At 34.8% G+C, this 12,066-nt stretch overlaps 1 protein-coding gene across 1 annotated transcript; it reads right to left on the reverse strand.

Moving 5' to 3' along the window:
* Positions 1-4,370: 4,370 nt before the first annotated feature.
* On the reverse strand, positions 4,371-8,407 carry LOC120156517 (ubiquitin-like-specific protease ESD4). Its single transcript, XM_039167854.1, has 9 exons — positions 7,219-8,407; positions 6,974-7,053; positions 6,796-6,889; positions 6,544-6,642; positions 6,341-6,433; positions 6,147-6,266; positions 5,733-5,836; positions 5,364-5,436; positions 4,371-4,721 (listed from the first exon to the last, which is right to left on the reverse strand). Exons 1-9 carry the CDS (start codon positions 7,981-7,983, stop codon positions 4,659-4,661), a joined length of 1,491 nt encoding a protein of 496 aa, XP_039023785.1. The 5' UTR covers positions 7,984-8,407; the 3' UTR covers positions 4,371-4,658.
* Between the last annotated feature and the right edge of the window lie 3,659 nt (positions 8,408-12,066).

Here is a 12,066-nt window from a genome sequence, read left to right on the forward strand (position 1 = left end):
ATCCTACCGCCGACCACCGCCTCCGGTAGTCGAAAAAATATAATATTACACCAAAATGTAGATCGGACCGTCCTAACGACGATTCCGGTAACCCTTTTTCTTAAATAGCCCCCAATTAGAGCAGATCTAGGAAGATACCTTCTGTTTTCGAAGGTTTCCGGTGATATGTGAAGGCTCCGGTAGCGTTGCAGCTTCCTCGGTAAGACTTCTCTTTTCTTTTTGTTTCGATTTTTGGGTGGTTTTTGTTGCTGTTGGATCTTTATTTTTCCTCCTCGTTCTTCGTCTCTTTTGCAGGTGATTCAATCGATGGTTTTATAACCATCATCGACGCTTGCTTCAGACCGGGTAAAAGAGTAGAGTTTGGTGAGTCACCAAACTTCCAGTTGTGACTCACCGTTGGGGGCGACATGTGTGCAACTGGAGTGGCTCTTCTGGAAACTTTCGACGAGGCGTGGCAGCGGTGGAGATGGTGGGAGTAACTGCAACGGTCGTATGGCCCTAGGGTAATGATACCCTAAGGTTTTGTCTGGAGCCATCTGGGTCGTTGGATCAAGTCAGATCCAACAGTGGAAAGATAGAAGAGGCTGGATGAAGATGTTGAAACCCTAGGGTTTCCTTTGCATCTGGGTTAGGTCTCAAGATCTGGGCCGGACTATTTAGCCTGTAATAACAATAATATTAATAATAATAATAATAAATTATAATAATAAAATGATAATAATAATAATAATAATAATATAATATTAAATATAATAAATAAATAAATAAATAATAAATAAAAACAAATAGGAAAAAAATTGTATCTTCACCTTCCTTACAGTTGCCTTTTCATCCATACACCTATCCCTCAAAAGATCATTCATTCTAAAATGTGGCCTCTCCTCTCCACCTTCAGCTAATCCCATTACTTCCTTCAAAACACCTTTACTCCTATCATCACTAGACAAAAACCCCACAACTTGTGCCAAGCTTGAGAGCAAGGTTTCAAATCACGGTCGCGTTTTCAGTTATTTCGGATTTACCGTGCGGCCGTCGCGAACGCTATTACGGTCATCGCTGACGCTATTGCGACTGTTGCGGGTAGCTCGGACAACGGCGAAAACCGTTATATCGCGGACGAAATCGCGGTCAGGGACCGTTTTTTGAAACCCTGCTTGAGAGGGCTCAAGCACAAATGCCGGAGCTCAAATCCGAACATCTCATAACCAAAGCTTCCAAACACGTTATCCCCCAATAATCTCTGGTTTTAACTTCTGAATCCACCCCAAAAGGATCCCATAATGACATTAACATCACTGCAATAAGATCAACACCTAACAGCCTAAGATTAGCCTTCCCGTGAGTCATCTTCAAGACATAGTCCACATATCCTATTTGATCCTCAAAGTCCATCACTTTAACAACCTCCATTATTGAATCCACTGCCAAAGCTCGCAGCTCCGCCTTCTCGGGTGCCTTTTGAACCAAATACCTAGGGAAATTAACAACAGCTTTCTTAACACCATCACTCTCATTTCCCAATTCCATCATCCTCTGAGTCACAAACACCAATGCAAAACTTCTTGCTTGCGATTTAACCATTAATATCAACGGTGATAGAGCTTTCAAGACCTCAGCTGCAGTATTAGCTATCTCTCCATGTTCAGGTCTCAACACTCCGCTCAAGACCAGCGAACACAAACCCATTAACCGATTGAAGCTACCAGAATTCCCAATCTTTTCCATTGCCATCATAGGAATTTCACATATAGTTTGTACCAACGACTTCAAACTATCAGGAAACCTATCCAAATGAATCAAACCCAAAACGGAAACCAACATTTCAAACACAGTAAACACATGTTTAATATCAGAACAATCACTTATTTCCTCATTACAATCTCCCGAACTTCTAACGTTACCCCGTGCTCCACGGCCCTTACCCGCACACTTTCTCTTCTTATTCGACGGCGCGTTGGGAGGGGGAGACTCCTCAGGTTGGGACGAAGCACGGTTTTTGAAGGCGCGACGGAGGGAACGGAGGAGAGAAAAGAAGGAAATGGGAGTGAATAAAGTGAAGACAGGGGAATTCGGGGAAAGGAGAAGAGAGAGGTAAACTTTAGAAGCTAAGAGATAATGGGAAGGGTAGGAATCCATTGTTAAAGATAAGAGGTTGGTGAGTGAAGAAGGAGAAAGGGTTTTGGAAGGGAGGTCATCGAAGAATTGGGAGATGAAATATGGGTCGTTGGTGGATAAGAGGGATTGAAGATCTAATAGAGTAGATGGAGAAATGAGTGGAGATTGGGTTTGATTGATTTCTTCGAGCTCTGTTAGGATTCTTGCTATGGTCTCTTCCATGGCTCAAACTTTCTGGAAATTTACTCTGGATGATTTTCTCTGTTTCGGGACTAATGATTTTGTCTGTGATTATCGTTGAAAACTTGAAATTCTTTGAAAATGTTTCAGTTCCCGCTTAAAACTCTTTGAAATTCTAATTTCACACCCTTTTTTAGATCGTAAATTTGAGTAAAAACTCTCCTTCCTTCTCTCTAAATAAAAATTGTTCAAAAATAACTTAGAAATTGTTAAAAAAATATTTTCACATCTATATAAATTTATATTTAGATTATTTTATTACATTAAAATCTTTTGTTTTAATTTTATTCAGCTTTATAAAAATATTTATAAAAGACACTAACAGTATTTTATTGTTTATATCAACGATTAATTGACCACACAAGATGATAAATATCAAAATGTCAATCTACATAAGATAAGATAAAATAATATAAATACTTTTAATCACTCGATCAATTAATAAATCCTATTGTTTCTTAGTTTATATTTATTCTATTTTTGTTATAATTCCATTCAAGCTCATTATGCCAAAAGGTCTATGAGGTAGTTGGACTTTAAATTTTCCAAAGGCTTATATGTTATTTAGACTTCAAAATTTTAAAATTTTTATTGAGTGAATTTAGTGATTAAGGGAATGTTGTCCTCCCAAAATTTTAGGTTTGAGTAATTGCGTCGGTAGTGTATATATATATTGTTAATAGCTAATTAATATTATAAATAGATATTATCTTATAATAACCTCATAAGTAATATTTAAAAATTTAAACCTTCTTGGCTATCTATTTAAAGTTAGTGTTGAGCAAGCATATTTGGTCGGTTAGTCAGACTGATCATCTTTGTTCTATCATATTTTCTTAGGTCATGATTTATAGACCCGCTAGGAGAACTCTCCTTTTCTCATAGAGTCCTTCTGTCCATTTTCTTTAAGTAGGATTAGATTTAGGATTCGTAGAAAAAAATTAGTGTTTCTCTTTCTATTGTATCTTCAATCGTGGTTAAGGATGACATGGGAATCGAACCCAACGAGTTTCGACCCAATCATATCATATTTTAAAAAAACTATTATTTAGAGGTTATGTTTGGATTGAGTCGAGTTTGACTTTAGGGTGGAAAATACCTAACTCGATCCAACCCCAAAAAATTATAATTTTATTTTATATATTTAGAGATGATTACAATAATACCTCTTATTTTTCAATTATATATATATATATTTTTATTGAATAAAAGTAATTTTTTAATAAATATATTATTTTTTGTCAGATCAAATTTGGATTTAATCTAAAAAAACATATCAAATTCGAATCGATGGTAGATACATAATTTCCAAATCATATCAAAGGATCGAAAATTCAACCCGACCCTACCCTTGACGATCCCTAGTCGTGGCTCTTTCTTACCTTCATTTTTTTCTACTTTGCTTGTGTTTTCAAGGTCAAGTGTTAGACCAACTGTAGCTGGGCTTTGCCTCAATAGGTCCATTGTTTTAGTCTTGTAGGTAGGAAACCATCATCAGGTGTAGCTAAAGAATTATTATCCTGTTGACAATAATAGGCCCATTATTATTATTATTATCTTTTAGTTGTTCTCTCGGTTTAAGACTTCACTTTGACAATAGACCAATTATTTTAGTTGAACTGTGAGTAGTTGGGTAGCTTTCCATCAAGTCCTTAGGATGTATCCTTTACGTTTTGTAAGTATCTACATGCTTAAAATAAGCTCAGCTTTCCCATTCAATAAGTCTTCAAAATGGACTTATGATAACTCACCTTTTACCTTCTAAATGTAACCAAAATGATTTTTCTTATTTTTCATGCCAATATATATAGAATACAACTTGTTAACATATCCGATGATGGAATGAAGGACTCTTAAAAATTTTAATTTCCAATACATTTTAGATATATTCTTTATTATTTATTGATAATTTATTTCCGTCTTTACAAAATATTACAAGTTCGTCTCCTATCATAAAATCCTACACAAGACAAATGAAGATTTTAGAAGAAAGAAGAAACATTCTTATGGATAATACTTTGGGGGGGGGGGGTGGAAATAAACAAAAAGCACCTATTACTTCCAATCACAGACGGCCCTTTCTAGCAAAGTTCTACTGCCCTACAAAATCTCAATGGCTTGCATTTATATTTAACCGCTTTCGCCTTTTATATGAACGTATCAATACTTTGTCTTGGTAATTATATTGGAATATTTGATCAGAAGTAAGCTTTTTGTACACCATTAAAGCTACTAGTAAAAGCCTTCCAAAAAAGTTTATGAAAGCAGGCATACCCTTGTACAGAGTACGTTCACACTTTCAATCAATCAGCTCTCAGTTTCAGAATTTCTTTGGCAGTCCTTAATCGAAAATATGGCATGTGTTCCTACAAAACACAGAAAATCACGAATTAGTTCAAAAGCAAATGAGCAGACCTCGTGTTTCAAGTGGATGAATGACTATGCGAAAACATCACTATCTACTGCATTTTGTCGTATATTTTGGCAGATAGACAATAGTCATTACGTCCCCATAATTAGGGTAAAGTACACAAATGATCATCGATTATAAAACGCTGTTTTGTTAAATCCCCAATTATTAATAGTTATAACATTGTCCCGTCTATATGATCTTGTTTTGTTGAGTCTCCATCTATTAAAAATTACAAAACGGTCTCTCAACTATTCATATATTCCAAACTCATCATTTTTCGTTAAAAAAATTGACGGTCGTCTGAGCTGGACATTAATCTACTGACTGGGATATGATAAGATTTTATCATATGTTAATGTTCAGCTTAGATGAACGCCAAAATTTTAACGGAAAAAGACGAGTTTGAAACATATAAATAATCGAGTGATCATTTTGTAATTTTTCATAGTCGATAGACTCAACAAAGCAACGTAGGGACCATTTGAGTACTTTACCCCAATAATAATTGCCTTAAGTTCTAGTGTTTAATCACAGGAAAAAAGAACAATATAAAGCGTGAAATTCAAGTATAATAAATCACTTCCCATGGATTTACCTGGTCAAAACAAAGACTTAAACCTCTGCTATAAAAGTCGATATATTTTAACATAAACATGCCACAATCAAACCTGTACAAAAAGAAAATTATTTAGGGGAAACAATTCAAATTCAAACAGAAAAGGCACATGACATCATGAAACTAGCAGTAAAAGCCTTTTACTAAAAGGTGTTAATTACAGCTTACCAAATATTTGGAACCAATTGCCATCAATGGTTAGTATAAAAAGATTCAGATACCTATAAAGCTACCACATAATTGAATACTTAACAGCACAAGTTATTTGTTTATCCAATAAGCTTATGAAGAACTAAGTATTCCTAGCACAACATAAAATGTGACAGCAATAGATACAAGAATACACACCCATTCTCCTGTGAAGGAAGGTCATCAACATATTCTTGTTCCCAAGAACTTATATCGATGTTCTCTCCACTCTTGTCCTTCACTTCTTCAACAAAGTATTTTGCCTGGCACGTTACAACTAATATTAGACAATTTCAAAAGAAGTGCCAAAAGAATCAGTATGACCTTTGTTTAAGACAATATTTTTTATAGGAGGGAAGAGTAGGAAGGGCGTGCTTGAAGACAAAGCGACTATTTTGTGAATAGGTTAAGAAAGATTTAGCGTAAAAATGTAGACAGAAAACGACTCTAGCAGCTAACAGGGCCGAAAACTCCAAATCCTCTAACATCTAAACTATATAATGCACTTTGGATCAATTAATTAAATGCATCAAAATAATAAGACATTTAAAGAGAAAACCCAGAAGATCATACCAGTGCTCTCAGCACGAAGGGATCTTTTCCTTTTAGTGAATCCAGGTATTGGAATTTCTGATCTTTCTTATTAATAACTGCCAAGCACCAATGTATGTCTTTGTGTATGGGGACAAATATCTGAGCAAAATGGAATAATTTTAACGATAGATACAAAAAAAGATTGAATCAAAGTGAAAGACATAAATAATTACTTTATCACAGTCCAATAAGCAGTACCCCAACTTCCTTCGCGAAGTCCATCTTTTGACAGCTTTATAGTTATAGCCACTGTCCAGATTCACTAACTGAGCAACATAATTCAGAAGCGCAAAAGTAGTTAAGAAAATGATATTTACAAAGACTAATATGAACCAGCAAAGTGAAGTACGGTAATTTTGAAGAACCAAGAAAATACCTTTTTATAGAAGAAAGTGCTGAAGAAATGACACTTTAGAAACTTCTTTGGTTCCCTGTTTTCCCGTTCTTTCAGTAGTTCAAGATATAGATTAATGACCTATAAAAGAGAAATACACCTGTTAAAACCAGATTACCGGCACACTTAATTCCAATACGACCTAATTGATGTGGACAAATTAATAAATCCTGCAGAGGTTACCCTACGCAGATATACAGCACAAGATATAAACATAAACAAAACAAAAACAACCTCATCATTCAACCATGCGCCTGGTTTCAGACATTGCAAAACTTCTACTCGAATATCAATGTTCGAGTTTTGGTGAGAGACTAATATCTTTGTCCTACAAAAGCACGCATAAACAATAATGTTACAGTACAAGTGACATCCTATCAAATAATCAAGTGTTAACACAATCATTACATACCCGTTTTTAACAGAAAAAGCACCAGACACCAAATTAATCTCCTCCTCAGTAAGAGGAAAAAATGGCTTGGGAGGTAATACCTGGAATTCAATAAACGATCAAACAATAACAGCAAAACATTAATGCCAAACGTTCTTAACAAATAAAAATGCCATTTATTCTATTCTAGAAGCAACAAAATGGTTCAAAATACACTACCAAGACAATGCAGCACAATTAGAACAAAGCAAACAAAAGAATCTTACTTCCACTTGCTCCTCCTCTAGTTTCTTTTTGGGTCGCAATGCCTCAAGTCCAGCTTTGCGCTTCTCATTCAATTCAATTTGAAATTCCAATTCTTTCAACTTGGGGTTTCTCCTCTCTGCACTTTCCATCAACTTCCTATAAGCTTCAACATCTTGCGCATTGGGAATCTTCCTTAATGAAGACATGTCCAACGAACTCTCCATTCTCCTCAAACTCCCATTATTCAACTCAGAAACAGCAGATGAAGATGATGGCTGAAAATGCTTCTCTTCTTCCACATTATTCTTCCCTTTCTCAATGATTTCCACTTCTTCAACACTAAGATCATATGTAACCACCCCTTTTTCTTTCTTCTCATCATCCTCCACAAAAATTACTTCTTTTTCCTTCTTAAAATGGCTCAAAGCATCCCAAGCTTGCCTTTTCACATTACTGAATCTACTACTCAAGAAATTCCCCATATCACCTTTAGCAGAATTCTGTTCGTGTCTCGAAGCTGGTAACCTGAATTTTTTATGTCTAACAGGGGCGTGGACTGCTCTAGGGAAAGGTGTCTTAGCTTCTGGGTAACGAGAAATTCTTAAGACGGTCCTGTTGGAAGGTAAAATTGCTTTTTCTGGGCTTTGGTTCATCAAAGAAAATCTGGGTTTTTTGAAAAACTGAAAATCCAGGGAATTTGAATACGGGGATTTCTTTTTGTGGTTGAAATTGGAATTGAAATATTCATCTCCGCCGCGTTTACGATTGCTTGCTAAAGCACCCATTGATAAAATTGAAAAAATGTTAACCCTAAAATTACAACACCCATTTAACGAAAACCATGAAACTAGATTTGACAGGCTAGGGTTTTTAAGCAAAACCCTTAATTGTTACAACCCAGAATAACCGCTTTTAAAGCAAAAACAATGAAACCCGGAATTTGAGAAACCGAAATATTTCAAAACACAATAAGAGGATCGGATTTTTCTTAAAACTAAAACAAGCCAAGAAAATTTCAGAAAATAAAGGGGAGAACGGGGAAGAAAATCAATGACAAATTTGCAAAGGAATGAGCTGTTACTGCTAGCGGCGCTGTAATTTGGATCCAAACACCAGAAAAAAGTAGAGATTCGAATGAGTCGAAGATATCTTGAATTGGGAGGACGACTTTGGAAATTCGCGGGACAAAAAGGAATCAACTTTCAGGATTATGTTTTGGAAACGAATGTCTGCCAATCATCAAAATTAGAAAGCTTTTTTTTTTAAGATATCAAAATTAGAAAGTTAAAACTACCACTTGGATCTCTCTTAATTTAAAAATTCTCCAAAGTCCACTTAGGATAATTAATTGTGATGTTATTCTTTATCTTTTTATAAAATTTTAGTTGATATATTATAAATTCAATATTTAATATTTATATATTATATCACTTGGGTCTTCATTTTAAAAACTTCAACAAAATAATCTTCAAAGTTTGTTCACAATCCACATTTAAGGTGTTCAGGTTTCTCCAGTTAGAGTGGTTTTCGACTATCAACTATTACACCGTGAGCTTATCATATTTTATTATGATCTTCATCACTTGAAGAAGAAGAACTTAAGTAAAAAATTTAAGAGTTAAACTTGTAATAAAATAGTGTCAAGTAATTGATTTAACGTGTCACATAAATATTTCATCACCACGATAATAGTTGTTAAAGTCAAATTATCTATTTATTATAAATCAATAATATTAACGATCAATTTATTATTTTTAAAATTTAAATGAGAGAATAAGAAATTAATTAGATATTAGTGATCATTTATATATTTTATCCTTTTCATGTTTGCTTTTGTGCACCTTGTTTTAGTTTGACTTATATCACAAATAAATATTTAAAATATATCATTTTTTTAAGAGAAAATCGCCTCAGTGACCAAAAATACCTTATAATATACGATTTTAACCAACTTTTTTTGGATTTGCCAAAATGACCAATAAAATCGCAACGCGATATCAAAATCGCAACGCGATTTAGAAAATCGCAACGTTAAAAAGAAAATCGCAACGCGATTTAGAAGAAAATCGCAATGCAATTGATAGAATCGCAATGCGATTTATAGAATCGCAATGCGATTTATATAATCGCAATGCGATTGAGAGAGTCGCAACGCGATTTAGAAGAAAATCGCAATGCGACTGAGAGAATCGCAACGTTGAAAATCGCAACGGTCAAAAGAATAGTTAAAAAAAATTTGTTTCTTAAGAATTTTCTCTAAAAAGATAGTATCCGCGCGGACGTGTCGAAGACACGTATTACCACGACCACGACCACGACCACGACCACGACCACGACCACGACCACGAGACGGCGGCGGCGGCGGCGCGCGAGAGTCCCCCTTGTCCTCTTTCACTCAACAAGGAAGTGCAAAATACAAGCCTTAAATATAATTCCCAATAGTGTTTCCAATACTATGTGGGATTGAGCATTACCAACACTTGTTCCCAATATCATTATTCTTCATAATTTATCATCCATTACAATATGAATTATCGATAATAAATTAATTCATTTTAATAAGTATTTAAAATTATAACTTGATAAATACATGAAATAATTCTATTATTAAATAAAAAATATATTTTTTATATTAAAATTATTGAGATAGATATTTACTATAAAAGTAAAAGATTTTTTTTTCACGTACAACCTCTATGTGAATTAGTTTCACAATAAGGTATCGGTTATGCATTGGATTCTTTCGTATTAGATGGTCTTTAATAAGATCATCATCATCATTCTTTTGTTCAACAATACCATATATTAATGAGGTATATTGGTTCATTAACACGACTAATTCATATTGTAATGGATGATAACTTATGAAGAATAATGATATTTGGAACAAGTGTTGGTAATGCTCAATCCCACATAGTATTGGAAATACTATTGGGAATGGTATTTAAGGCTTGTATTTTGCACTTCCTTGTTGAGTGAAAGAGGACAAGGGGGACTCTCGCGCGCCGCCGCCGTCGCCGTCTCGTCTCGGGTCGGGTCGTGGTCGTGGTCGTGGTCGTGGTCGTGGTCGTGGTCGTGGTCGTGGTCGTGGTCGTGGTCGTGGTCGTGGTCGTGGTCGTGGTCGTGGTCGTGGTAATACGTGTCTTCGACACGTCCGCGCGGATACTATCTTTTTAGAGAAAATTCTTAAGAAACAAAATTTTTTTAACTATTCTTTTGACCGTTGCGATTTTCTTTTTAACGTTGCGATTTTCTAAATCGCGTTGCGATTCTCTCAATCGCATTGCGATTCTCTCAGTCGCATTGCGATTCTCTCAGTCGCATTGCGATTTTCTTCTAAATCGCGTTGCGACTCTCTCAATCGCATTGCGATTCTATAAATCGCATTGTGATTCTATCAATCGCATTGCGATTTTCTTCTAAATCGCGTTGCGAACTTGGAAGCTCGCGTTGCGATTTTCTTTTGACCGTTGCGATTTTCTTTTTAACGTTGCGATTTTCTAAATCGCGTTGCGATTTTGATATCGCGTTGCGATTTTATTGGTCATTTTCGCAAATCCAAAAAAAGTTGATTAAAATCGTATATTATAAAATATTTTTGGTCACTGAGGCGATTTTCTCTTTTTTTAAGTACCTAAACTAAAGACAGTAAGGGAAAATTTCTCTCAAGAAGGTGAGGTGAATGAGAGGTTGTTATATTCCATTTCTTGTTTTAATCGATGGTGAGTTGTGCTTTTTAGATTTAATTTGTTTTTCTTTAAATTTTATGTAAATAGTTGTTTAAATGCTATTTGTCACTTTTTTATTGGCCCATGCTTTTTTCTTTTAACTGATGTTACTTCAACTTTCATTCTTCCTCCAGTTAACGAGTCACCTGCCAAAACCATCAAAGAGTCCAGGCAGTGGAGGGAAGAAGCTAGATCCGAAGGAGAGAGGGTTTTTCCGTTTTCGTCGATAACGTCAGCAAGGAGGTGCATCATAATACACCGAGGGAAGTTTTTCGAAGATACGATGAAGTGATTGATATTTTTATTGCTTATCATAATCTCAAAAGAATGTTTAAGAGGCGATTTGATCAAACTGACATCGTTTAATCGAATATCTTTTTTTTAGCATCGTTTGACATATATTTCTCGAAGTGAAACCCTTTCGACTGAGGTGGCGAAGGGCGCATCCTCGGAGATGCGTTTTACCTGATTTTACGCTGAGTTTGATGCCACGTGTGAAAGGCGCATCCACGGGGACGCGCTTTCACGGGGTTTTGCTGATTCGGTTGCCACGTGTGAAAGGCACATCCTCGGGGACGCACCTTTCATTAAATGTCTTAAATGCCCATCCGATTTTTCCCAAACTACCCCTCCTCCTCCCCTATATAAACCCCCTCAGTCCCCCTCATTCTTCACACCAAAATCATCTTCTCCTCTCTTATATAACTCAAATTCTTCAAATCTTTAAGTTTTAAATTTCTTATTAGTGGTAAGAAATTTATTTTTAAGTTAATATTTTTTTAAATAGTTATTATATTTTATATTAATATAATTATATAAATATTATTTTTTATTTAAATTTATTAATTAATTATTTTTTTTGCTAATTATTTTTTTCTACAGTTATAATAGAAAGTGAAATGTTGATGCAATTGGATGCTGATCATATCTCCAGACATTTTAGCGATATGGTAATATTTTTTTATAATTAATGTTAATATTTATTATTATGTTTAATTTAAATTTATTATGAATTTATATTAATTTTAATTTTTTATAATGCATATTATTTAGAATACTGATCGTATTTTAGAGACATTTATTAAAAATCCACGTATACTGACACCGGAACGTATTTTGCCATATTTGGCATCTGCTGGG

Source organism: Hibiscus syriacus, unplaced genomic scaffold (genome assembly GCF_006381635.1).
Source record: "Hibiscus syriacus cultivar Baekdansim isolate YM2019G1 unplaced genomic scaffold, ASM638163v2 tig00000218_pilon, whole genome shotgun sequence".
NCBI classification, from domain to species: Eukaryota; Viridiplantae; Streptophyta; class Magnoliopsida; order Malvales; family Malvaceae; genus Hibiscus; species Hibiscus syriacus.

Bases quoted from the DNA above. Each gene is read 5' to 3' on its own strand.
- LOC120156517 (XM_039167854.1), bottom strand. From the start codon at position 7,983: ATGGGTGCTTTAGCAAGCAATCGTAAACGCGGCGGAGATGAATATTTC. The intron at 6,890-6,973 runs GTATGTAATGAT...GTGCTTTTGTAG, and splicing joins GCTTTTTCTGTTAAAAACGG to GACAAAGATATTAGTCTCTC. The intron at 6,267-6,340 runs GTAATTATTTAT...CATTTTGCTCAG, and splicing joins GCTTATTGGACTGTGATAAA to ATATTTGTCCCCATACACAA.